The sequence below is a fragment of the Heteronotia binoei genome, chromosome 21 (assembly GCF_032191835.1).
Source record: "Heteronotia binoei isolate CCM8104 ecotype False Entrance Well chromosome 21, APGP_CSIRO_Hbin_v1, whole genome shotgun sequence".
Lineage (NCBI taxonomy): Eukaryota > Metazoa > Chordata > Lepidosauria > Squamata > Gekkonidae > Heteronotia > Heteronotia binoei.
In genome coordinates this window covers 22,532,370-22,557,873 of record NC_083243.1, presented here as the reverse complement: position 1 = coordinate 22,557,873, position 25,504 = coordinate 22,532,370, and the positions used below count along the sequence as shown (strand labels likewise).

The 25,504-nt window shown below is 46.3% G+C and overlaps 1 protein-coding gene across 1 annotated transcript in view; it reads left to right on the top strand.

Annotated features, from left to right (window-relative positions):
• The window catches only part of AKT1 (AKT serine/threonine kinase 1), a 210,764-nt gene that overhangs the window by 9,360 nt on the left and 175,900 nt on the right, over positions 1–25,504 (top strand). Inside the window, exon 2 of the mRNA XM_060263105.1 lies at positions 20,693–20,841. Coding sequence (XP_060119088.1) covers positions 20,796–20,841 — 46 coding nt within the window. The 5' untranslated portion in view covers positions 20,693–20,795. The remainder of the gene's footprint in view (positions 1–20,692; positions 20,842–25,504) is intronic.

Below are 25,504 nucleotides of genomic sequence, written 5' to 3'. Positions count from 1 at the left end.
AGTGACCAAACTAAGCCTATTGTACTTTGGTCACATTATGAGAAGATGATAGCTCAGGGATGTCAGTCGTGTGGCCCAGGGGCCAGATTAGGCCCCGAGGGTTCCTGTCAGACCCATGAGCAAGTCTGCTTCCTTTTCCCTCTCTCTTGCTTTCTTCTGTGTTACATCTTGCTTTGCCAGGCTTGCTCAATTGCACCTCTATTTTCTTGATTGGCTGAGGTTCCTCCCTTAGGGAGGAAGGGGAGGAGAAAGAGCTTGCTTTGCCAGGCTCTCTCAATCTCACAGCAGAGCTACTGAGCCAAGCCTCTTTCCCTTCTACTGGCTGAAGCTCTGCCCCCTCCTCGTCCCCTGGGGAGGGAGGGAAAGAACCAGAGCTTCCTTTTTCCCAGCTCCCTTGATCACACGGGAAAAATACAAAATCTTTAATTGTGTTTGTCTGTATCGTTTATAAAGTTTATATCTCTGCTACCTGACATTGCATTTTATGACACACACGGCCTGGCCCAACAAGATCTCATTTATGTCAGAACCAGCCGTCATAACAAATGAGTTTGACACCCCTGTGATAGCCAATGGAAAAGACAATCATGCAGAGAAAAGTGGAAGGCAGTAGGAAAAGAGGGACACCCAACCTGAGATGGATGGACTCAATGAAGGAAGCCAGGGCCCTTAGACTACAAGAGGTGACCAAGAATGATAGGATTTTTTGGAGGTCATTAATTCATAGGGTCGCCATAAGTCAAAAGTGACTTGACAGCAGTTTACACATAGTTCTTCAAAGTGCAATTATGGTATTCACAGCTACTAAAGCTACTACTGGTTCCCCAGGGCCTGCAAGACTGAACTGTTTCGGATGGCATATAACATCTAATGGGAGAGGGCTGCCACCAAATCTGGATCCTTAGCGCTTTAGTACTAACTGCCTAGGATCTGTATGCGCAGAGAAAGGAAAATATTTTATGATCCGCCTGAAGTAGCGCCATTGCAATTTATTTGATTGTTTGATTGTTTTAATATTGCTTATTGTGTATTTTATGCTGTTAGCCACCTTGAGTGCATATAGAATGAGCGGGATATAAATATAATTTAAATAAATAAATAAAAATAAAGATTAGGGTTTGTAGAATCTTTCGGGCTCAAGTGCCGTGTTCTACTGGAGAAAGTTTTTCTTCCAGACGTTTCGTTCTCGGCTGCGGAGAACATCCTCAGTGGCGTTGCAGCCGGAGCAGGCGCTCAGACCTTCTTGGCTGCTGACCTTCTACTCAATGCACAGCAGCCAAGAAGGTCTGAGTGCCTGCTCCGGCTGCAACGCCACTGAGGATGTTCTCCGCAGCCGAGAACGAAACGTCTGGAAGAAAAACTTTCTCCAGTAGAACACGGCACTTGAGCCCGAAAGATTCTACAAACCCTAATGACGTTACCAGCCATGAAAACCTGAAATCTTTAAAAATAAAGATGGTTATGGCTTCTAGTTTAGATAGCTTTAAAAGAAGACTAGGAAGGCTAGAGATGTGTTTGGTCAGTGGCTTTGCGTCCCACGTTGGTGTAGCAGTGAGAGCGTCAGACTAGGATTTGAGAGATTTGAATCCTACTCTGTCATGGAAGTTTGCTGGATGAGCATAGGGCAATGGCTCATTCTTAAGGTTGCCAACTCCAGGCTGAGAAATTCCTGGGAGCTTTGGGAAGTGGGCCCTGGGGAGGAACCACATTGGGGTATAATGCCTTAGAGTTCACCCTCCAAACCAGCCATTTTCTCCAGGAGGACGATCTCTGTAGTTTGGAGGTCGGTTGTAATTTTGGGAGATCTACAGACCTCACCTGGTGGTTGGCAACTACCGTATATTCATTCTCCACCTAATGTACTTCATGGGGTTGTTTTGTGGCTCTAGTGGAAGAAGGGAGAACAATTTTGAAAGCATCTTTTGAGTCTTTTGGGGAGAAAAGCCAGCTATAAACATCTCAAAGTAATCCACCTTAGAATACTAGTTAACGGGGGGGGGGGGAAGAATAATTGAGGGAGGCTTTGGCCTACATTCTTGGCTTGTGAACTTTTGAGGGGTTACTGGTCAGTCACTCAGGTTTGTGGGGAGTAGATGGACCATTGATTTGATCCAACCAGATTGTTTTCCTGCTGTTCTGTGAAGGGCGGGGGGTGGGACGTGTCATGGATATATACCAATCCAGCTGTAGTGGGGTTTATAGGAAGCTTTATTTATAGAAGCTGCATGAATATGTACATATTTTGGTACTGGTACCCTGGCCCAGTTATGTTCCGCTCTGTCCCATCAAGAGTTTATATTCCTTCCTTCCTTACTTACTGGGCTTTTTTTGTAGCAGAAACTCCTTTGCATATTAGGCCACACCTCCCTGATGTAGCCAATCTTCCAAGAGCTTACAGTAGGCCCTGTACTAAGAGCCCTGTAAACTCTTGGAGGATTGGCTACATCAGGAGCGTGTGGCCTAAAATGCAGAGGAGTTCCTGCTAAAAAAAGCCCTGGTTACTGACCTAAAATGAAGGTGCCATTTTGAAATATTACACACACACACTCCCCTCCCCCCCAAACAGGTAAAATGCAAGCATAAAATGAGCATTTCACATGCTTTCAGTTGAGTGGCCTTCAGCCATTTCATGCTAGAAGTGTATCAGTGTGTAACCTTCTAGTAATGGCCTTTACATTACATAGATTATTCTTTTGAGTTGATCTCCATACTTCCTTTGAGAAAATGGGCTTCTGGAGATCCATCACTTTGAAGACCTGACTTTTTTGGAAGAGACTGGGCAGTGAGAATGCAGGCAGCAAGAACTCCGTAAGCAGTTTCAATTTCTGGTGGTGCTGGTGGAAAGTTCCGTCAGGTTTCAGCTGACTTACAGTGTCCCTGTAGGGCAGGGGTGGCCAGATTGTGGCTTGGGAGCCAATGTGGCTCTTTCACACACATTGTGTGGCTCCTGAAGCCCCCACCACCCTGTCAGCCAGCTTGAAGAAGAACACTGCAGATTTATACCCTGCCCTTCTTTCTGAATCAGAGAGTGGCTTACAATCTCCTATATCTTCTCCCCCACAAAAGACACCCTGTGAGGTGGTTGGGACTGAGAGGGCTCTCCCAGAAGCTGCCCTTTCAAGGACAGCTCTGCGATAGCTATGGCTGACCCACGGCCATTCCAGCAGCTTCAAGTGGAGGAGTGGGGAATCAAACCTGATTCTTCCAGATAAAGAGTCGGCACACTTAACCACTACACCAAACTGGCTCTCTTGGAGAAGGCATTTCTCTCTTTAAATCACTTTTCCAAGCCAAGCCAGCCAGCAGCTTGGAGAATGCTTTTCAGGTTAAAGTTGCCTCCTTTTCACCTCTTCCTCCCTCCCTCAATGTTTATGTCTCGTAGCTCTCAAACATCTGAAATGTATTCTATGTGGCTTTTATGTTAAGAAAATTTGGCCACCCCTGCTGTGGGGTTTCAAGGCAAGAGACATTCTGATGCGGTTTGCCTCGTGAGCTCTTGGAGGATTGGGTACATCAGGGATGTGTGGCCTAATATGCAAAGGAGCTCCTGCTAGAATCCCACCCTTGCTGACTCCAGCGCATGCAGCATTGGCCCACCAATGTGACATGTTACCTGACCACAGATCTCTGGGATGCTAATGTTGTTAGTGTTGGCAGGAACTGTGTAAATGAAACGTGATTGGAAGCGCAGATCCTTTTAATTTACTGCCGATACACCCAAACCTGTAAATTATCTCTTAATGGCAGTAGTAAAAACTGTAATAGAAGTGGCTGAGATTGCTGATACTCTTGCCCCTGTTAGCTTGGATTGTACAGATTCACTCACAAGTGTCTGTAGCATTTCCTTATCTGAATCGCCTCCTTATCGGAATTGTGTGTTCCCAGTGCAGCTGCATGTCATTCCCATATGCCAATTCTTCCCCCTGTTTTATCTAAAGCATCTAATCTATTTCTGGGTGATTTTTCCAGATAAGGATCAGCAACTGCATTTTTCCAGGGGCCAAAACCAGCCCTCTTACATATCTCATCTCAGTTGTTAGCACAAAGGGCATGGGGGCTCTGGCACAGGGACTTAGAATCAGAATAATAGATTTGGAAGGGACCTCCAGGATCATCTAGTCCAACCCCCTGTTCAGTGCAGGAAACTCACAAATATCTCATCCTGGAGAGCCGCTGCCAGTCTGAGTAGACAATACTGACTTTGATGGACTGAGGGTCTGATTCAGTATAAGGCAGCTTAAGATGTTCAACTGACCTCCCTCCAATGCCCCCAGTGACATCTGCTCCATGCCGTTGTTGTCGTTCAGTCACACAGTTGAGTCTGACTCTTTGTAACCCTATGCATCAAGTCATGCCAGGTCCTCCTGTCTTCCACCATCCTCCAAAGTCGGCTCAGATTCATGTTAGTCACATCAGTAATGCTGTCCAGCCATCTCATCTTTTGCCGTCCCCTTTTTTTGCCTTCTGTCTTTCCCGGCACCAGGGTCTTCTCCAGTGAGTACTCCCTTCTCATTTGGTGGCCAAAGTATTTGAGCTTCAACTCCAGCAATTCATCAGAGGCCTAAAAGAAAAAGCAACCAATTTTTCTGAAAATCTGGCTTACCTGTTCACCTGAGCTGGAATTGCTGCAGGCAATCAGATGCAGATGACTGTTTGCACGCCTTCTTTTTCCGGTGGAAAGAAAATCTTAAAAACCTAGACCGATTTCCCCACTAGCCTTATGCCACTCTTATGCTCCTCTTCTCTGATCGGATTGAACACTATTTGCCCCCGGGCTTCTTTGCCTTTTTCGTGTGGCTAACAGAAACTGGTTTTTAGAATAACTTGTTTCCTGCGCGAAAGAGGTGGAGCTAGTTGCAGCCGGGGGGGCAGATAGTGTGAAATCTGACAGAAGCCCCGTGGAGAAGAGGAGAGTGAGAGCGGCATAAGGCTAGTGGAGAATCGGTCCCAATGCTTTTTGCCATGTGCCTTTTCACACTGTAGTTTAGCCAACGCGTTTTAGTGGTTAAAACCAGCGGATTCTCACCTGGAGGACTGGGTTTGATTCCGTCTCCCCATGAAGTCAGCTGGGTGACCTTGGGCCAGTCACCATTCTCTTTGAACTCTCTCAGCCCCACCTGCCTCACAAGGTGCCTGTTGTGGGGAGAGGAAGGAAAAGGCTATTGAAAGCCACTTTGTGGCTCCTTTGGGTAGAGAAAAGCTGGGTATAAAAACCAACTCTTCTTCTTCTACACTAGGGATGTTTTTTTGGGGGGGGGGGAAGGGATTTTCCCCTTCCCGCTTAGGGACCCACATTAATTACCGTGTTTAATTGATGGGGTTTTGATAGCTTCAACTGGCAAAACAATCCAGTGGTTCCAATTAAGATGGGCTTTCACAAATGCCTGTCTCCTGAGGCTCATATAGTATCTGCGAACAGGAGCTGAAGCTTTTGTTAGCTAATGTTTACTCAGTTGTGGAGCTGTGCCCACAGTCGTAGGGTAGAGACAGGCCTTCCCTTCCCCCCCAGAATGCTATCCCTTAGAGACCAGGGAGTCCTCTGTTTCTGTACTGGTTGAGCAGCGAAGGTCGAAAGGTTTTTCTTTTCCCTCTGCTGTGTGGAAGTCTCCGTTGGGGCATATAAAATGAGGCCGTTCCTTGCTGTTTGTGTGTAGATTGCTGGACTTGGTCCTAAGAGAAGCTGGGTGCGTGGCCTTGGGAAGCTGCTATCATTTGCTGGCTAGGGATGCCCACATCCAGGTGGGACCTGGGGATCTCCTGGAATTACAGCTCCTCTCCAGATTACAGAGATCAGTTCCCATGAAGAAAATGGCTGCTTTGGAGGATGAACTCTATGGTATTGTACTGCATTGAGGTCCCTGTCCTCCCCAGGCTCCATCCCCAAATCTCTAGGAGTTTCCCAACCTGGATCTTGCAACCATATCCCCCCCATCCCCCACCAGTGGCCATGGGGGACCTGGAGACTATACCAGGGGTGGCCAACGGTAGCTCTCCAGATTTTTTTTGCCTACAACTCCCATCAGCCCCAGCTATTGGCCATACCGGCTGGGGCTGATGGGAGTTGTAGGCAAAAAAACATCTGGACAACTACCATTGGCCACCCCTGCTCTATTCTGCTCTAAACTACCTTGCAAAGGTTACTGTGCAGGATAAGCCCTTCATCTGTGTCATCTCAGCTCTTAAAATAACCTGAGCTCTCAGATGAGTCCAACACTCCATGTCACCCCATGGCCCAAACCCAGGTGCCATCAGAAGGTCTGCCAGCAGGGCCAGAACTCCAGAACCCCTCCCACCGTTGCCCCCCAAGCACCAAGAATACAGAGCATGTCTGCCCCAGACAGAGTGTTCCATAATGCATGCGTCTGGGCAGTTGTTGATCTTGGCTGTTTTCAAGGTGGCACCCGCAGAAGTCATTGCTCAGATGCACACAGCTAGCATGGCGAAGGATAGGGGAAAAGGCCGCCTTTCCCATTTCCAGGGTAAGTGCTGGCCTTCCCATTTCCAGAGTAAAACCCAAACGATCTAGAATGGAACCGGGAGGGAACAGCTTCAGGTCTCCCTTTATCAGCAAGTGGGCACCTTATCAGCAAGAGGTTGGTTAGGATGAGAGAGTGTGACTGGCCCAAGGTCACCTAGCAAGCTTCCATGGCAGATTGATGATTCAAACCTGGGTTGCCCTCATCTCAGTCTGACGCTCTAACCGCTACATGATGCCACCAGTGGGCCTGTCCTCCACTGGTTTAAAAGTGGAATAGTGTGACTTAATATATAGAAGAGCCAGTAGTCCATCTAGTGCAGCATCCTGTCTCACTCTATGGCCGACTAGTCTCTCTGGACAGCCAACCAGGGCACAGAGGTCGAGGTCTTCCTCTGATGTTGTCTCCTGACTCTCAGATACAGAGGACTAGTGCCTCTGAATGTGGAGGTTCCCCTCAGTCCCCATGGCTAGTAGCCATTGATAGACTTATTCTCCATGAATCTTGTCTAATCCCCTTTTAAAGCTGTTTATTCCTGTGGCCATTACGACATCCTCTGGAAGCCAGTTCCACATTTCATTCGCTCTCCTGTCTCACACAGCGGCCTCTCAAGGGCCAACAACAGGGCCTGGAGGCCATGGCCTTCCCCTGATGTTGCCTCCTGACTCTGGGATTCAGAGGATTAGGGCCCCTGATTGTGGAGGTTCCCCTCAGCTGGTAGCCACTGATAGACTTATTCTTCATGACTCTGTCTTCAGGTATCTTCCATGAATCTTTCTTTAGGTAGCAGATGTTGGGAAGGCCTTTTCTTTGGCTACAGCCTAAGTACAGAATATTGTCAGCCAGTCCACAGTTTTGGTTCTGTTTATGGCAGCTTATATATGGCTGTTTATGGCGTGACTTGGTCCACGGGGTCATAAAGAGTTGGACTCAACTGTGCAACTGAAGAACAACATGGCAGCTTCAGCTACAAGAATGTAGATCTAGGGTAAACAGAATGGGGGGGAAATGGTCCTATTAAAATAATTTCAAGGAAAACAGTCATTTATCTGTAACTAGTGAGAAGACAGTACTGATGCCCATAATAATAGTTAGCTCCGTAATTGTCTATTTATTGTGTTGTATAATATGCTGCTAATTGTACTACCGGCAGCCAAAAGATTTAACTGCTCACCTGCTTTCTCTCTCTCTCTCTCTTTGTGTCTTTGGAGGATTTTCCCTTTAAAAAGATTTAGTGACGGCAAAGAAGAGAGAGAGAATCTAATGGGATGATGTGGTGTGGTCTTTACAGAGAAAGGATTGTGAATCTTATCAATAATGGTTTTAATGTAGGGTAGTTAAAGTATTGGTGGTGGTTCAAATGTTGCCAACTTTGATTTTGGGTTCAAATTTGCGATTTCTGGTGCAATACAAGTTCTTCAAATATTCATGCTTTTAAAAATTTTTGCTTATCGCTGCTGTTTTAACTTGCAGCTGTGTCTTTGGTGCAGATGTACATTCTGTAGACATTCTGGAACCATGAGGAAAAATTTATTTTTCTTCTCCCCTACTGTTGTAGGGAAGTAGGGAATAAATCTGGAGGGGGGAATAAAATTCATGAGGGGGAGCAGGGAATAAATCCATTGCGGGGGGAGGAGGAGGAGGAGATAAAATTCATGCAATCCTTTATTATCAAACCATAGCTGACCTTACTGCTTTAAGAACAGAGACTGTGATGTTCATAACTTTGTTAAAATGTAAGCTCGTGCCATTTGGTATATTTATGAGTCTGAAAAGTCTAAAATGTCATAGTTTTGTTCAGAGTCCATAGTGGAGAGAGATGTGAATTGCTTCACCCCTATGCTATTGAGCCACATATATTTTTTATTTTTGCCGTCTTGAGAAATAGCGAAAATAAAAGTTGGGAACAAAATAAAACCCATTTTTTTTTCTGTAAACAAAAGGTGGTTGACTGCTTGGGTTTAGAAAGTGACTTTATACAGTCATACTATTAAAGACTGTCAGCAGAATTTGAACCCTTCAACAATATATTGTTAGCCTTTCTGCATGCACAGAGTTTATTAGAAGCAGAAACAGAAGACTGTTCTTTTACCCCACTTTTCTCTGTCCTAAAGTGTCTCAAAGCAGCTTATAATCACCTTCCCTTCCTTTTCCCACAGGCACCTTGTTGGGGTTGAGAGAGTTCTGAGAGAACCATGACTGGTCCAAAGTCACCCAGCAGGCTTTATGGGGGTGGAAGAGTAGGGAATCAAACCTTCTTCTCCAGATTAGAGTCTGCCGTTCTTAACCGCTACACTACACTACACTGAGAGTTCTGAGGGAACTATGGTTGGCCAAGGTCAGGCAGCAAGCTTCATAAGAACATAAGAGAAGCCATGTTGGATCAGGCCAGTGGCCCATCCAGTCCAACACTGTCACACAGTGACCAAAAAAACAGGTGTCGTCAGGAGGTCCACCAGTGGGGAGCCAGGATACTAGAAGCCCTTCCACTGTTGCCCCTCCCAGCACCAAGAATACAAAGCATCACTTGCCCCAGACAGAGAGTTCCATCTATACCATATGGAGGAGTGGGGAATGAAACCATGTTCACAAAATTAGAGTCCACTGCTTTTAAACACCACACCCTGCTGACTTTTGGTGGACCAAGTCTTGGAAGCTCAAGTGTGTTTGTGTGTGTGTAGAGGGGCTGTGGCCATGTAATACATTTCCAAGAGTTTTATTTGAATGTAACTGAACTTGGTCCACAAATAATATACTTTGTATGGAGGGTGATAGATGTCCCATTTTCCCCTCCCCAGCCAATCTTGTTGTCACAACAATGGTAAGGTTCCTTGCACTTGCTGACCAGGAAACTAGAGATTAGGACAAAGTAGTACTATCCTCCCTCCTTTGGCCAGGGGTCAGCTTTCTGCTTTAAGCCCAGATCCCCGCTCAGCTAGTGGTAGGGGTTGCCAGCCTCCAGGTGGGGCCTGGAGTTCCCCAATAAAGACAACTGTATAAATAAAGTTATAAAGACAAGTCTTTAGACTAAAGACGGTGGCTCAGAGGTAGAGCATCTGCTCGGTAAGCAGAAGGTCCCAGGTTCAATCCCCGGCTTCTCCAACTAAAAGGGTCCAGACAAATAGGCGTGAAAAACCTCAGCTTGAGACCCTGGAGAGCCGCTGCCAGTCTGATTAGACAATACTGACTATGATGGACCGAGGGTCTGATTCAATATAAGGCAGCTTTATGTGTTTATGTGTTCAACTGATCCCTAGTAGATTTGAGCCCAGTGGCACCTTTAAGGGTACAGTCACACACACTAAAGAATGCGCTTTCAATCTACTTTCCAACTGGATTTTGCCAGTTTAGACAAGCAAAATCCAGTTGAAAAGTGCATTGAAAATGGATTGAAAGTACATTATTTAGTATGTGTGATCACAGCCTCAGACGAACAGAAATTTATTCAAGGTATGAGCTTCCATGCCCCCAAACACTTCTTCAGATTCAGATACCTGAAGAAGTGTGCATGCACACAAAAGCTCATACCTTTAATTTAATTTATACCCCGCCCTGTCCTGCAAGCGGGCTCAGAGCGGCTTATAACAATAAAATAAACGTTTGCTGGTCTTCAAAGTGCCATTGGGCTCAAAATCTGTTCTACTGCTTCAGACCAAACTGGCTGCCATAAGAACATAAGAGAAGCCATGTTGGATCAGGCCAACGGCCCATCCAGTCCAACACTCTGTGTCACTAAATTTTTATATATACACACACACTGTGGCTAATAGCCACTGATGGACCAGTGCTCCATATTTTTATCTAAACCCCTCTTGAAGGTGGCTATGCTTGTGGCCGCCACCACCTCCTGTGGCAGTGAATTCCACCTGAACTGATCTCTAGATTAGTGATTAGTTTCCCTGGAGGAAATGGCAGCTTTGGAGGGTGGACTGTGGTGTCCAGGGCTTTTTTTGTAGCAGGGACTCATATGCATATTAGGCCACACCCCTTTGATGTAGCCAATCCTCCCAGAGCTTACAGTAGGCCCTGTACTAACAGCCCTGTAAACTCCAGGAGGATTGGCTACATTGGGGGGGGTGGCCTAATATGCAAAGGAGTTCCTACTACAAAAAGCCCTGGTGGTGTCCCGTTCCTGCTGACCTCGCTGCCTAAGCCAGACACTGCTTCCAAGTCTCTAGGAATTTCCCAGGGTTGAGTGTGGAGCCCTGCATAATGGCAGAGTGGGAGAAGCCTGTCGTAGAAGGCATGCCTGATAACCATCCAGTCACAGCTGCTGTTGCTTCCTCCTTTTTCTCCACTTGCCTGCATGTCCACAGGCAGGGATTTTTTTTTGTAGCAGGAACTCCTTTGCATATTAGGCCACACCCCCTGATGTGGCCAATCATCCAAGAGCTTACGAGGCTCTTCTTACAAGGCCTACTGTAAGCTCCAGGAGGATTGACTACATATCAGGGGTGTGTGGCCTAACATGCCAGTTCAGACAAGCAAAATCCAGTTGGAAAGTGCCTTGAGTTCCTGCTACAGAAAAAGCCCTGCCACAGGTACGACTCTTGAGAGGCAAGATGAGATAAAAGGTACTAGGTTTTTATAAAAAAATTTTTTGCTGTTGGAATGTCAGTGATCCTATCGCCCAGTCCTTTTCTCCTTTCTTTTGAACCACTTAGATCTGGGGAGTCTTTTCCAGATAACATTCCTCAGCATATTGGCAGCTTTTGAATATCTTGGTCAGCGCATGAATAAATTAGCGCCACTCATAAAACCGCAGTGGAGCGTAAGCACCGCTTAGGACTGATGGTGCTTTATTATGCTGTGAGGCTGGGGGGTGCAACAGAGGGGGAAGAACGGGGTGGGGGGAGAACGGTGGCATTTCGGCACCCATCCAGCGGATAGGCCTTTCTTCTCCGCTCTGTGGCCCGCCTCTTCTCCGTTGTGGATCAAAGTGCAGAGTCCAACTTCTGTCTGTCTTTTGACACCGTTTGGTCACATGGCCACAGACGAGACAAGCCAGCCACAGTCTCCTTGGGTGACCTCTCTTAGCCGCAACTTTAGGAATGCTTCCCAAACAAGGTTACCCTGGCCCAGTTTGCTTGCAGTATTAATCTTTTAAAAAGAAGAAGAATTGCAGATTTATACCCCGCCCTTCTCCCTGAATCAGAGACTCAGAGCGGCTTACAATCTCCTAAGTCTTCTCCCCCCACAACAGATACCCTGTGAGGTGGGTGGGGCTGAGAGGGCTCTCACAGCAGCTGCCCTTTCAATGACAACCTCTGCCAGAGCTATGGCTGACCCAAGGCCATGCCAGCAGGTGCAAGTGGAGGAGTGGGGAATCAAACCCGGTTCTCCCAGATAAGAGTCCACACACTTAACCACTTCACCAAACTGGCTCTCATTGTAATTTCATTTTCATTGTAATTTCCCTATCACTTGTTCAGCGCAAGTTTTGTGCGTCTTTGGAGCAAATGATAGTAGGGATGGAAGCAAATCCCCCCTCCTATAGAGGTTGTGGCAGTTGTTACAACCAAACTTAAATCTTTTCCCTCCCTCTCCTTTCTTTGCTGGAATAACGTTTAATTTATTCTTTTTTTAGACTTACACCCCACCCCTCCTCTAGGCCGAGGAGCCAGCACATCTTGACTCATCAAGCTCATGTTGTGATTGTATATGAGATATAGCTTTATACCCCAATCCGAATATCCGACGAGGCTTATTTTGTGAAATGGCCAGTTCCAGCCTGCGGCCCCGTTATCAAAATTGGTAGGGTGCTTGTGCATATTTATGCCATAAGCTTTCTAGGAAGAGGGCTATCCCCCCAGTATGAGACTTTGAACGTGCCGTGGATTTTGATGCAACATTGAAGATGTTTTTTGCCGCTTAGTGCGGGACTTCGACGAGCCATGATTTGAAATGAAGTGTGATTGACTAACTTATGTGTTTGCCACACTTTGTGAATATTTGATATTTTTGTACATTTTGTTAAAGTTCATACAATTTCACTATTTAATACAATTATTTTGTCAGTTGTTACATAGAGTGAGTTTCTCTATATTGTCTTAGCTGTAATATTCCACGGCCAGTTTGGTGTAGTGGCTAAGTGTGTGAACTCTTACCTGGGAGAACTGAGTTTGATTCCCCACTCCTCCACCTGCAGCTGCTGTAATGGCCTAGGGTCAGCCATGGCTCTTGCAGAGGTTGTCCTTGAAAGGGCAGCTTCTGGGAGAGCTCTCTCAGCCCCACCTACCTCACAGGGTGTCTGTTGTGGGGGAAGAAGATAGAAGAGATTGTGGGGGAAGAAGATAAAAGAGATTGTAAGCCGCTCTGAGACTCTGATTCAGAGTGGAGGGTGGGTAGTGCCCTAGGCAGCCATGCGGGGTAGCGCCCTAGGTAGCTGCGTACCCCACCTACTCCCACGCACCGGCCCTGAGTGGCCCATCCAGTCCAACACTTTGTGTCACACAGTGGCAAAAACACAGGTGCCATCAGGAGGTCCACTAGCGGGGCCAGAACTCCAGATTCCCTCCCACTGTTGCCCCCCAAGCACCAAGAATACAGACCATCATTGCCCCAGACAGTGTTCCACCTATATCCTGTGGCTAATAGCCATTGATGGACCTCTGCTTCATATGTTGATCCAGTCCCCTCTTGAAGCTGTCTATGCTTGTAGCTGCATTCTGCTACCTGTGGCATGAAAAAGCATTTCCTTTTATCAGTTCTAAGCTTACAGACTTCTTAATTTCATTGAGTGCCCACAAGTGCTTGTATTGTGAGAAAAGGATAGAAGTACTTCTTTCTCTACTTTCTCTATCCCGCGCATAAATTTGTAGACCTCAGACTCATTCCACTGCTTCTTGAGGTCACCCGGTAGAATTAATTGGCAGTAGTTTCAAGGCAGTTAGAAGGAAGTCCTTCGACATGCAGTGTGTAATTCTGTGACTTGGCAGCCGCAAGATGTGGCGACAACCACAGCGTAGGTGGCTTTTAAAAGGAGTAGGAAAAGTTGTGTAGGGTAACTTTATCAACAGGTAGAAAAAAGTAAAGAGTCCAGTAGGATGTTAAATACTAACAAAATTTGTGGTAAGGCATGAACGTTCGCAAATCCTTTCTCACTTCTTCCGATCTAAAAGACTAAAAAAAATTGTGGTAGGGCATGAGCTTTTGTGAGTCACCGCTCACGACTTCAGATCTGAAAGACTAACAACGATTGTGGCAGGGTGTGAGCTTTCGTGAGTCACTGCTCACTTCTTCAGATACATGACTACCCGTCTTGATTTATTGACAGACGTTTGCTGTGGTAGCTGAATGGAGCTTCCACGTGCTGGGGCAGTTTGCCTCTGAGAACCAGATTTTGGGGAGTCCCAACAGCTGGGATGGGGTGAAGCCTTTGTGCCCCCCACTGGTAAAGAGATCTGGGCAGCTGCTGCTGGAATCAGGATACCGTTACAGGCTTAATCGAGTGGACACTGGCAGTACAGCTCTGTGCTCTCTGATACAGCTGTGTGTTTCTTCTATGCCTAATCCAGTAACTTTTTGGTCAGTAGATGGATTCTGTGGAATTAATGTACGTGTGAATGCATTTATGTCACTTATACCCCACCTTTCTTTCCAACAAGGATTCCACAGATGCCATCATTCTTGTCTCCGTCTTATCCTCACAACAGCCCTGTGAGATAGGTTAGGCTGAGGGTATGTGATTGGCCCTAGCAAGCTTCCGTGGCCGAGTGGGGATTTAAGAATGCAAGAGAAACCATGTTGGATCAGGCCAATGGCCCATCCAGTCCAACACTCTGTCACATAGTGGCCAAAAAAACCCAGGTTCCATCAGGAGGTCCATCAGTGGGGCCAGGAGGTCTGCCAGTGGGGCCATGTTTTGAGCTTGGTCTTCCAGATCCTAGCCTGACGTTCTAACTAGGAAAGTTCAGAATGTACTGTTGCTTCCCTCCTGTAAAGGAAGGCACGCAAAACTTTCCTCCGTCCGGATTTTAGTTGAGGTTGGTGATTCTGTGAATTTATTGAAGGCTTTGCAAGAGGCTTTGTATTTGTGGATCCATCTGTCATATATTTTTGTTGTTTGAGTGGTTTTGTTGTATTCTTTGCCTGTTAGCATGTCTTGGCTGCAGTGTTTCCCCTAAGCTGAATTAGTGTGAGCTAGCTCAGTTTTTTAGCCTCCGACTCACACATTTTTTTCTTAGCTCAGGAAAAGTGACTGCAGACCAAACTCATTTATGCAGTAGCTCACAACTTTAATCCCAGTAGCTCACAAAGTAGATTTTTTGTACAAAAGACTCCACAGCTTAGCGGGAACATGAATTGGCTGCCTTGAGATTGTCTAGTGAAAAAGTGGGTGTTCACTATTCTTGGTAACAGAACTGCCTTGTGCTCTAGTTCCTGCCTCCCTGCAAAAAGGTTAGGAATTACCCAAAAGATGTCCTCTGACTCAGAGGGAGAACTGCCTTGTGTACATGTATAGGGCTTCAGGTTATCTGAAACAGTGGAGTGGTTAGATCATTGGATTCCCCTGATGAAGCCGCACATAAAAACATAGGGCAGGGGTGTCAAACATGCAGTCCGGGGGCCGAGTCAGGCTCCTGGAGGGCTCTTACCAGGCCCTCGAGAAACTGACTGTCATCTGCTTCTTCTCTTGTGCTTCCTCCTGCATCACAGCTTGCTTTGGCAGGCTTTCTCAATCACACAGCAGAGCTACTGAGCCAAGCCTCTCTTCCTTCTGTTGGCTGAGGATCGTCCCCCTCCTGGTCCCCTGGGAAAGGAAGGAAAGAACCAGAGCTTCCTTTGCCCGGTTCCCTGGATCACACAGGAGAGATACAAAGAAAGCACCATTAAGACCAACAAATGCTAATGTTTTAAGCATGTTTTATTTTAAGTTTTTTTTAAAAAAATCTTTAATTCTGTTTCTCTTTATTCTTTATAAAGATTTATATCTGCACTACCTAGCATTATATTTTGTGATACACATGGCCCGGCCCGACAAGGCCTTATTTATGTCAGATCCATCCCCCATAACATGAGTTCAGCACATAGGGCCTGTGTAATTATGAACGATTCTGTTTCCCTCTGCACCAGTTTGTTTCTTCATCTTCATTTTAATTTAAGAACATACTAGCTTTATGTATGAATTTGTTGATCCACGCAATTGTGCTGTTTGTTAGGTTCATGGCACTTAAATGCGTAAGTACTGTCTCCAGGTATTTATCTGCAGTATTAGAGAAGGTGCAGAAAAGTCCTAGACCCTAATGTTTCCAAGCATATCTCAGTTTTTGCCATTTGGGAAGATAAGAAAAAAAGAAAAGAAAAACATGAGTTGCAAATTAGAAGCTGTCAACATTGTAGTACACAAAAGGAAGTTTTTGTTATCTGGACTTGAGAACAGCCTCCTGTCTGTATCGTCAGCGGAATTCTTAAGAAGCAAGACGCAGACGGCAACATCTGTTCACCAGAGGTGGCAGATGAGTATTGATGTTCCAAGCAGTGATTCCTTTTCCAAACTGTTCTCTCCCCCCCACCCCGCCTCCGCTTTGGGGGGCATGAGAGCTGGGGCTGGTTCCCGCACAGCCTTTTTGTGACAGAGAGTGATTAAAATGTGGAATTCGCTACCAGAAGATGTAATGATGGCGACAGGAATAAACAGCGTTCAGAGGGAATGAGAGAGAATCGTGGAGGATAAGTTTATCAGTGGCTACTAGCCATGGCAACTGAGGAGAACCTCCACATTCAGAGGCACTAAACCTCTAAATCCCAGAGCCAGGAGGCAACATCAGGGGAAGGTCTTGGTCTCTATGACCTCTTGCTGGCTCTTTAGGGGAACTGGTTGGCCACTGCGTGAAATAGCGTGCTGGACTAGATGGACCACAGATCGAATCCAGCAGGACTTTTTAAAGAGTTCGGATTCCCAGCAGCTGCACAGCAGGGGGGGGGGGAGGAAGATTATTTTTGCTGCACAGAATAGCAAAAACGGGGATGAAGAAGAGGAGGAAGAGCCTGGATTTATATATCCTGCCCTTCACCACTCGAAGGAATCTCAGAGAGGCTTACAGTCTCCTTTGCCTTCGCACAACAGACACCTAGGTGGGGCTGAGAGAGCTCTAACAGAAACTGCTCTTGAGCAGAACAGCTTTGAGAGAACTTGTGACTGACTCAAAGTCATACCAGCAGATACAGGTGGAAGAATGGGGAATCAAACCCAGTTCTCCAAGGTAAGAGTCCACACACCTAACCACTACACCAAGCTGGTTTTCTATATGAAGGGGCAACTGGGGAGCAGAGCCTGGTGATGCCAGAGCTTTTACATTGCCTGGCTATACCTGGCAAAAAGTCCCTCCTCGGGCGATGCTTGGAATTAAGCCCCCTCCCACAATGCTGCTTCAGCACAGGAACATGGCTGGTGAGAAGGAGGCAGGAGTCCTGCTTCCCCTTGCAGTGGTCTGAGCATGTTCAGTCTCTGTTTTTCAAAACCCCATTCCCCACAGCTGCTGTGTAGATTCAGGGAATGCAAGTTGGGTCCGGGTTCCGTGGACTCTATGCCTTGAAAATCCAAATGTTGTGTTTGGCGGTGGTGGAATGTGCCAAGTCGCACCTGACTTAGGGTGACCCTGGTGCGGTTTTAGAGGCAAGAGAAGCTCAGAGGTGGTTTGCCATTATCTGCTTCTGTGTAGCGACCTTGGACTTGGTTCTCCCATCCAAGTCCTAACCAGGGCTGACCCTGCTTAGCTGCTGAGATCGGACAAGATCGGGCTAGCCGGGGCTGTCCAGGTCAAGGCATTCTAGTTATTCTTGTTCAGGGGTGGAGTTCTAGCAGGAGCTCCTTTGCATATGAGGCCACACTTCCTGATGTAGCCAATCCTCCAAGAGTTTACGAGGCTCTTTTTTGTAAGCTCTTGGAGGATTGGTGGCATCGGGGTGTGTGTGGCTTAATATGCAAAGGAGCTCCTGCTAGAATTTCACCCCTGTTCTTGTTCCAAATTCAGTTGCATATAGAATTGTAGCGGGGAGGATCCATACATAGTTGGCTGGTGCACCGTTGAAATTGTTCACCTCCCAGCCTTTCTTCTCTGTGCCGGGTGTTTTTGTCACAGTCATGACTTGGCAGTTTCCTGCTGTTCTCAGACACCAGGGGAGGTATCCTGGTGCAGAGACCGAATACGACCAACTTTGGGATGATGTGCGAGTTGTAGCCGTGTCTGAGCCGAACAGACTGTGACTTGTTCTCTTACCTATCAAACCAGGATCTAACTGTCGTTCAGGAACTGTTTTTAGAAACCAGGATCTAACTGTTGTTAGAACTACTTGTTTAGAAACCAGGATGGAACTGTTGTTGGTATACCTCGGAGCAAAGAGAAAGGAAGCAGGAGCTTAAATAGCTAGCCGGAGCTTGGCGTTATACTCGACACAAGGCGACAAAAGCATCCCATAGGATGTGTGTGAGATCCTGTGAAATGGCAGTGAAGGCCACGAGGAAAGCTTTCTGTGCGGCCTCCATTGCCTCTGCAGGCTCTCGCCCTTCACATTTATTTAGGGTCAGGGGTGGAATTCTAGCAGGAGATCCTTTGCATATTAGGCCACACACCCCTGATTGGCTACATTGGAGCTGTGTGGTCTAATATGCAAAGGAGCTCCTGCTAGAATTCCACCCCTGTTTAGGGTGATTAGATCTCTTACGTTCCTGTTGAGGAACTCCCAAATTTTAAATCCAGGTGGGTAGCCGTGTTGGTCTGAAGCCATAGAACGAAGTTAGAGTCCTGTGGCACTAAGACCAACAAAGTTTTATTCAGGGTGTGAGCTTTCGTGTGCACACAAAAGTTCACACCCTGAATAAAACTTTGTTGGTCTTAAGGGTGCCACTGGACTCTAACTTTGTCCCAAAATTTTAGCCATTTGACAATTAGCTGTAAGGCCTTTGTAGGCTTTTTTTTTTTTTTGAGAGAAAGTCTTGTTGCTCGGCCACAATCTTCCCACCAGTGTTGATACGGTGAACAAACTAGGGGCCCCTTAGCCATCCTTGGGTTCAGTATTAGATCAGTGCAGTCAAGCTCACCCAGAAGGATGTGGACAGGGTCTTTTTTGTAGCAGGAGCTCATTTGCATATTAGGCCACACCCCCTGATGTAGCCAATCCTCCTGGAGCTTACAGTAGGCCCTGTACGAAGAGCCCTGTAAGCTTTTGGAGGATTGGCTACATCAGGCGGGTGTAGCCTAATATGCAAAGGAGTTCCTGCTACAAAAAAAGCCTTGGTCCTGTCAGTTGTTAAACCCACCACCTATCCTGGCTGATTAAAGGCAGGGTCAGGAAGGTACGGACTTCCCTGGAAGGCATTATTAATCTGTCTCTTGAGTCTGGGGGTCTTCCCAGGAATTCTGTATGCAGCAGTGGTGAGGCTATTTCTGAAAAGCCCACACTAGATCCTTCTGATCTGGCTAACTACAACCCGGTTTTGAATGTACCGTTCCTGGACAAGGTAGTTGAATGGGGATCTGAAAAGTTCAGTGACAGAAATTTTGGGTTGCCTCTGGGCACGTTCACTCACACTAAATAACGCACTTTCAAGCCGCTTTGCAACTGAACTTTACTGTGCGCAGTGGCAAAATCCAGATCCTCCTTGTCCCCTCACTCCACAACCCACTGACTAAGGATACAAGGTCACCATCTGGAGGATTTGGACACAAACACGTCAGCATCATGTCGGTGAGCGACAATTATTTCTGGCGATAAGAAATGGAGTTATGATTCCGAGGTGCGGTGCTCTGGGTTCCGCCCAAACACATTCATGGATACTGAAGTGGGAAAATATGCATTGAACTGTTCACACAAAATACCAGTAATGCATATTCGAGAGGATTGTGGGGAGTAAGTTCTCCCAGTTGCCCAAGGTTGGAGCACCGAAATCATAATCACTGAATGGAACTAGTCTATATGGCTGCCTGTTATAGGAAATGGAATAATGAAACCCTCACGTGCTGTTCACTTCTGTTCATGAGGAGCAGATCTTCACAGACTTCGTTTTCCAAAACACCCGCTTCCTTGACAAGGGTTGGTGGTATCAAGATGGGCAGAATCAGTGACTTACTGGCTTCCTCTTGTTCTGACAGTGGAGTGGTCAGACCTGTGAAATATGGCTGGCCTCTCTAGTGGGAGCAGTGTTACAATTCGTATTTCAGACCTTGCGAATAGTTCAGGAATCAAATGCGCCTTCCCAAATTTCCTTTCTAGAAGTACCCGTACGCTAGTAGTAGTAGTAAAAGATGTTATTGGATTTATATGCCGCTTTCACTCTGAATCTCAAGAGTTGCAAAGCGGCTTACAATCTCCTTTCCCTTCCTCCCCCACAACAGACACCCTGTGAGGTAGATGGGGCTGAGAGAGCCCTCCCAGAAGCTGCCCTTTCAAGGACAGCTCTGCGAGAGCTGTGGCTAACCCAAGGCCATTCCAGCAGCTGCAAGTGAAGGAGTGGGGAATCAAACGCGGTTCTCCCAGAGAAGAGTTTTTCTTTATGTAGCCACAGTGAAGGTTTGCAGTGTAGAATAGCAATTAGTTTGGTAAATGGTAAGTGGCCTGACTGGATGGCGCAGATCTTGTCAAGTCTTGGAAGCTAAGGCCACACCCCCTGATGTAGCCAATCCTCCAAGAGCTTACAAGGCTCTTTTTGTAAGCTCTTGGAGGATTGGCTACATCAGGGGTGTGTGGCCTAATATGCAAAGAAGCGCCTGCTAGAATTCCACCCCTGGTCACTGCACAGAAGTGAGCCAATGGCAAACCACCTCCATTCGTCTCTTGCCTTGAAAACCCTCCGGGTCACCAGAAGTTGGCCTCAACTTGATGGCAGTTTCCACTGCCAACATTTTAATGAAAGACTTAATTTTGGCGAAATGTGACTCAGGAGATTTTTGCAGTATGTTTGTGTGTTTAGCGCAGGAAACAATCCTTTTTTTTTTCTTTGCCGTGTCTGACTAACTTTCTGTTGAGACTGCTTCCGTATTTCATGCCTTGGGCGCTATAAACAGCCTGAAACCCCCACCCCAAACCAGGACTTCACTTCCCCTGTTTTCTTTTGCATTCTTCATGGCATTAATATTCCCCCCCCTCCTCTCGTTTTTAAAAGAATGACAAGAAATCCGTATCCCACCTTTTGAACTTTCAGCGGTTTATTTTCTCTATCTTTTACCGTTTGTCCGTATCAATTGAGAGTGGTTTTCTTTTCCTTTTTCTTTCAGGGACAGCTGAAAAGGGGAACGAGGAAAGGGGGAAGGCCGTGTCTTGTGTGGCGGGGGCTGAACTTCTCGCATCGGTCACTTGCTTGAGAGACGTCCTGCCATTATGAATGAAGTTGCCATTGTAAAGGAAGGTTGGCTCCACAAACGAGGCAAGTGCTGGTCTTTTATCCTCTAGCTGCATCAGGTGGGACGAGGTACACTTTTGGCTGAATATCTCGGAAATTTCCAACCAGTTTTGGTGCAAGAAATGTGTCAGACGGACTTTTGCTTTCCCTGTTGACGGTATCCCTTCCCTAGAAGTCAGTCAACCATCGTCCCTTGATTTATTCATCTATTTGTTGCTTTCTTTCCTTTTCTTCCCTTTCCCTTCTCCTTCTCTAACTGGTAAGCTCTATGAAACAGAGTGGTCAGCTGCAGTACTGTAGTCCAAGCTCTGCTTACAACCTGAGCTCGATCCTGGCGGAAGCTGGGTTCCGGTAGCTGTCTCAAGGTTAACTCAGCCTTCCATCCTTCCGAGGTCAGTAAAATGAGTACCCAGCTTGGTGGGGGTAAAGTGTAGATGACTGGGGAAGGCAATGGCAAACTACCCTGTGAAAAGTCTGTCAAGAAAACGTCATGATGTGATGTGGGTTGGTAACGACTTGGTGCTTGCACAGCAGACTACCTTTACCTTTATGAAACAGTGCCTCAGGCATTTTAGAAAACACACAGTATTCTAGGAGAAGACTAAAATAAAAATGACCATAAATCATTGTGTCAGAGCTACAATAACCCAATAAAATGAGGAGTGTAGTCTCTCTTTTTAAAAGCTCAAATAGTTTAATTTCGAGAATTGTTCTTATAAATGGCACCCGCATGGAGCAAGGAGTGGATGGGATCATTGGAACCGGGTCTGCTGAGTCTTTTGTTTTAGAAGCACTGTGGTTTTCTTTAGCAAAGAGGGCACATTTATAGGAACCAGCAGCCACAGAACGAATTACAGGGGTTTTCTCACCTCACGGTGTGATTCTCTGTAAACAAAGCAACCCTGAATGTGCGGCCCCAGCCTGCTGATTTGTGAGAACAGGATCTGGCTGTGGGCTTGTACGTATTTCACAGTAACCTAGAACAAAGCCAGGTCTGTGTGTGAGAAGATGCAAAAAGAAACAGTACAGGCTCTGCCAGAGAACCGGAGGGTTTATAGCTGAGGACTTAGAATGGGTAGTCCAGGGTAGGGTATTGGAGTTCTGTTTTTGTGAAGGCACACCAAGGTATTAGGCAAAGCTTTGCTAAAATGCTGGAGTTGGAGAAAAGGGATACTACCCGAATTTTGAATCGTGAAGCTGTATGGCCGATAGATGTTATTAATTAGAATTCCAAGAAGAGAAAATATCTTTCATTATATGTGTATGGAATGAAACTGATAGAATTGCCTTTGAGTGAAATAAGATTTACTCAGGGGTCGTTTTGTAGAAAAATAGGTGGTGGAGCTCATTAGCATAACTCATTAGCATATGCTTCCCCCCCAGCAGCCAAAAGCTACCCAACGCAAGAAAGGAGAGCCCCGGGCAAGTAAGATCCTACCAGGCCAAGCAGGCCTCCCTCACCTGGCGCTCTCCTGGGCTACCCCTCCCCCCAGTCAAAAGACCAGCAAGCCGCCCTCCACCGAAATCACATAAGAAGTGAAGGAAGGGTGGTGTGGGCTTCTCCAGGGGTTAATGAGGGCTGCTGGGGGTGTGGCAAAGTCCCTGTTGGCTGGCTAGCTGCCCGCTCTCCTAATCCAGGGATTGTTATGCAGCTGCACCTACAATTCAATGGACAAGGTAGGTGGGGAGGAAGAGGGGGAACCCTCAGAAAGGTTCAGGAGCTGTGCTCCTGTGAGCTCCTGCTGAATCTGAGGCCTGGACTCACCTGCTGAAGGGCCATGTTCTGAAGTGTGCTTCACTTCCGGAAATCACGTGGTGTGGTGTTGCATCCATATTTTGAGGCTACTATACATCATACCAGAATATCTACTCATTTGAAGGCAGCATTGATCATCACAAAGAGACTACTTGGTTGTAAGGCCTTTATTACAAGGAGATTATGTCATTGTAAGGACTGTGTCTGTACAGAATGGAATTCTTTGTACCTATTTGCTAATTATATACCTTTTGGATTTTTATGAACATTGCATCACTTCGTGTATAGCGTTTTTCGAACGCAGGTTCCTGTGGTTTTTGTACTTGTAGTAGCAGAAAAGAGCAAGACTCCAGTAGCACCTAAAAGACTAGCAAAATTTGTGGCAGGGGAGAAGCTTTCATGAGTCACTGCTCACTTCTTCAGGTACAGCTGGAATGATTATTCTAAAATGATCCATCTTGATGTAAAATGCTGGGTGGGTCTTAAGGAGCAGGTTGAAGGATGGTGGAAGCCTGCATGGGGTATGTGAAGCTGCCTTATACTGAATTGGACCACTGAATTGGAAAAAGTCCAGAAAAGGGCAACTAGAATGATTAAAGGTTTGGAACACTTTTCCTATGAAGAAAGGTTAAAACGCTTGGGGCTCTTTAGCTTGGAGAAACGTCGACTGCAAGGTGACATGATAGAGGTTTAGAAGATGATGCATGGGATGGAGAAAGAAGTCCTTTTCTCCCTTTCTCACAATACAAGAACTCGTGGCATTCAATGAAATTGCTGAGCAGTCGGGTTAGAACGGATAAAAGGAAGTACTTCTTCACCCAAAGGGTGATTAACATGTGGAATTCACTGCTACAGGAGGTGGTGGCAGCTACAAGCATAGCCAGCTTAAAGAGGGGGTTAGATAAAAATATGGAGCAGAGGTCCATCAGTGGCTATTAACCACAGTGTGTATATATATATAATTTTTTGGCCACTGTGTGACACAGAGTGTTGGACTGGATGGGCCATTGGCCTGATCCAACATGGCTTCTCTTATGTTCTTATTGGTCCGTCAGGGTCAGAATTGTCTACTCAGACTGGCAGCAGTTCTCAGGACGAGGTCTTTCTCATCACTTACTGTCTGGTTCTTTTAACTGGAGATGTGGGGGACTGAACCTGGGCCCTTCTGCGTGCCAAGCAGAGGCTCTTCCACTGAGCCACAGCTGTTCTGTGCCGTTTTGCTGGACCTTCAGAGGACCTAGTTCACCGCTGCGTAAGGCAGGAGGGTGGGCTAGGTCTGATCAGTCTGGGCTCTTCCTGTGTTCTTATGAGGAGAAAAAAGTGAAGAGCTGATAAAACGGAAGGATACGACAGAGGAGAGGAGGAAAGCTTTAGAACAGAGGTAGCCAAACTTGCTTAACATAATTGCCACATAGAATAAATGCCAGATGTTTGAGAGCAGAGAGGAAGGATGGATGGAAGGAAGGAAGGAAAATAATTGGAATAGAGGTGGAAAGAAAGCAACTTTAACTTTAAATGCGTTCTCCAAGCTGCTGGCTGGCTTGGCTTGGACAAGTGATTTAAAAAGACAAATGGCTTCTCCAAGCTGGCTGACAGGGGGCAGTGAGGGCTTCAAGAGCCACACAATACATGTGAAAGAGCCACAAGTGGCTCTCGAGACACAGTTTGGCCACTCCTGCTTTCGAATGATGACTAGAAGGCTCAAATTGATGTTGAGAGTGCTAGGGAATCCGTATTTTCGGACAAAGGGGTAGTGGTGCTGGCAATGTTCATAACTACCTGGATCAGTTCGTCTGGCTGGCAACACATGGATGTATTATGAATCAAGTGTTCTCCTCCCCATGTTAAGCAAGTTTGGCCACCCCTGTGCTAGAGTCTTCTCCTACTCTTGTCCCAGTTTTATAAGCCCCAAGCCACCCGGCAGTAACATGTCTGTACTGTGATTCAAACCTGGGTCTTTTTGATAAGAGTGCTGCAGTTCATGTGCTGCCCCCATATTGGTCTTTCTCACTTGCTCAGCTAGCTCTGGAGACCATACGTGGGTGCATGTTGCTGTTTCCTGGTCTTGGCAATGACAGTCTTGTAATACGATTCTAATCTGGGGCAGCCTGCATCCAGGATTGTGGTCTGAGGTTTTCTTTTATTTGTATTTTTGTTTGTGTATATGTATACGTTTCCCTTCAGTAGCAGCTTTTGATGTACAACAATGGCTGTGTAAAAAGTGCCTGAAATCGAAAAGGCTACTTTGACAGAGCATCGAGGTTTTAAGCAAAGCCAACCGACCGCAGGATGTTTCCAAACCTGACATCCGATGCTCTGCACTTGTGAAACAAGTCGAGGCTGTAATTAGAGCAAAAAAAGCAAGATGACAGACAGAGAATTGTATTTTTGTTAAAAGGCTCTTTTTTTTTTTTAAGGAAAATGAAACCACGGGCCTACTCTCTGGTTAAGATTCCATTTCTTTCTCTCTTTTTTGCAGTATAATTTTTAGGTACAGGTGCATGAAGGGGAATGGGTTGGATTCCAACATGTGTGACTGCTGTGGCTGAGGTTTTTTTATTATCTTTTTACCCTTTCCTCCATAGGCCACATCTAGATTACACGGGATAAAGGGACGCTGTGAGCCATCTTTCTACAGGGCTGCGCAGTGGCGCAATCCATTTCGTCATCCAGTTACGGTTGTTATTTAGCGAGCTGAATAGACTCGGTGCAGTGCGCCTTGCAAAATGATTTGGAACCGTTTCAGTTATTTATTAGCTGCTCGGTCTGCCTTTCTCGCTTGGACTCAAGCCGGGTTAGGAATTCTGAAACAACACCAAGAAGAAACCATAGAACAAACGCTGCAAGGCTGGGATACAAATTTAGAAACCAGTGCAACAGGAACTGCATAAGACGTAAGAAATGCAAAAAAAAAAAAAAAGGATTAGAAAG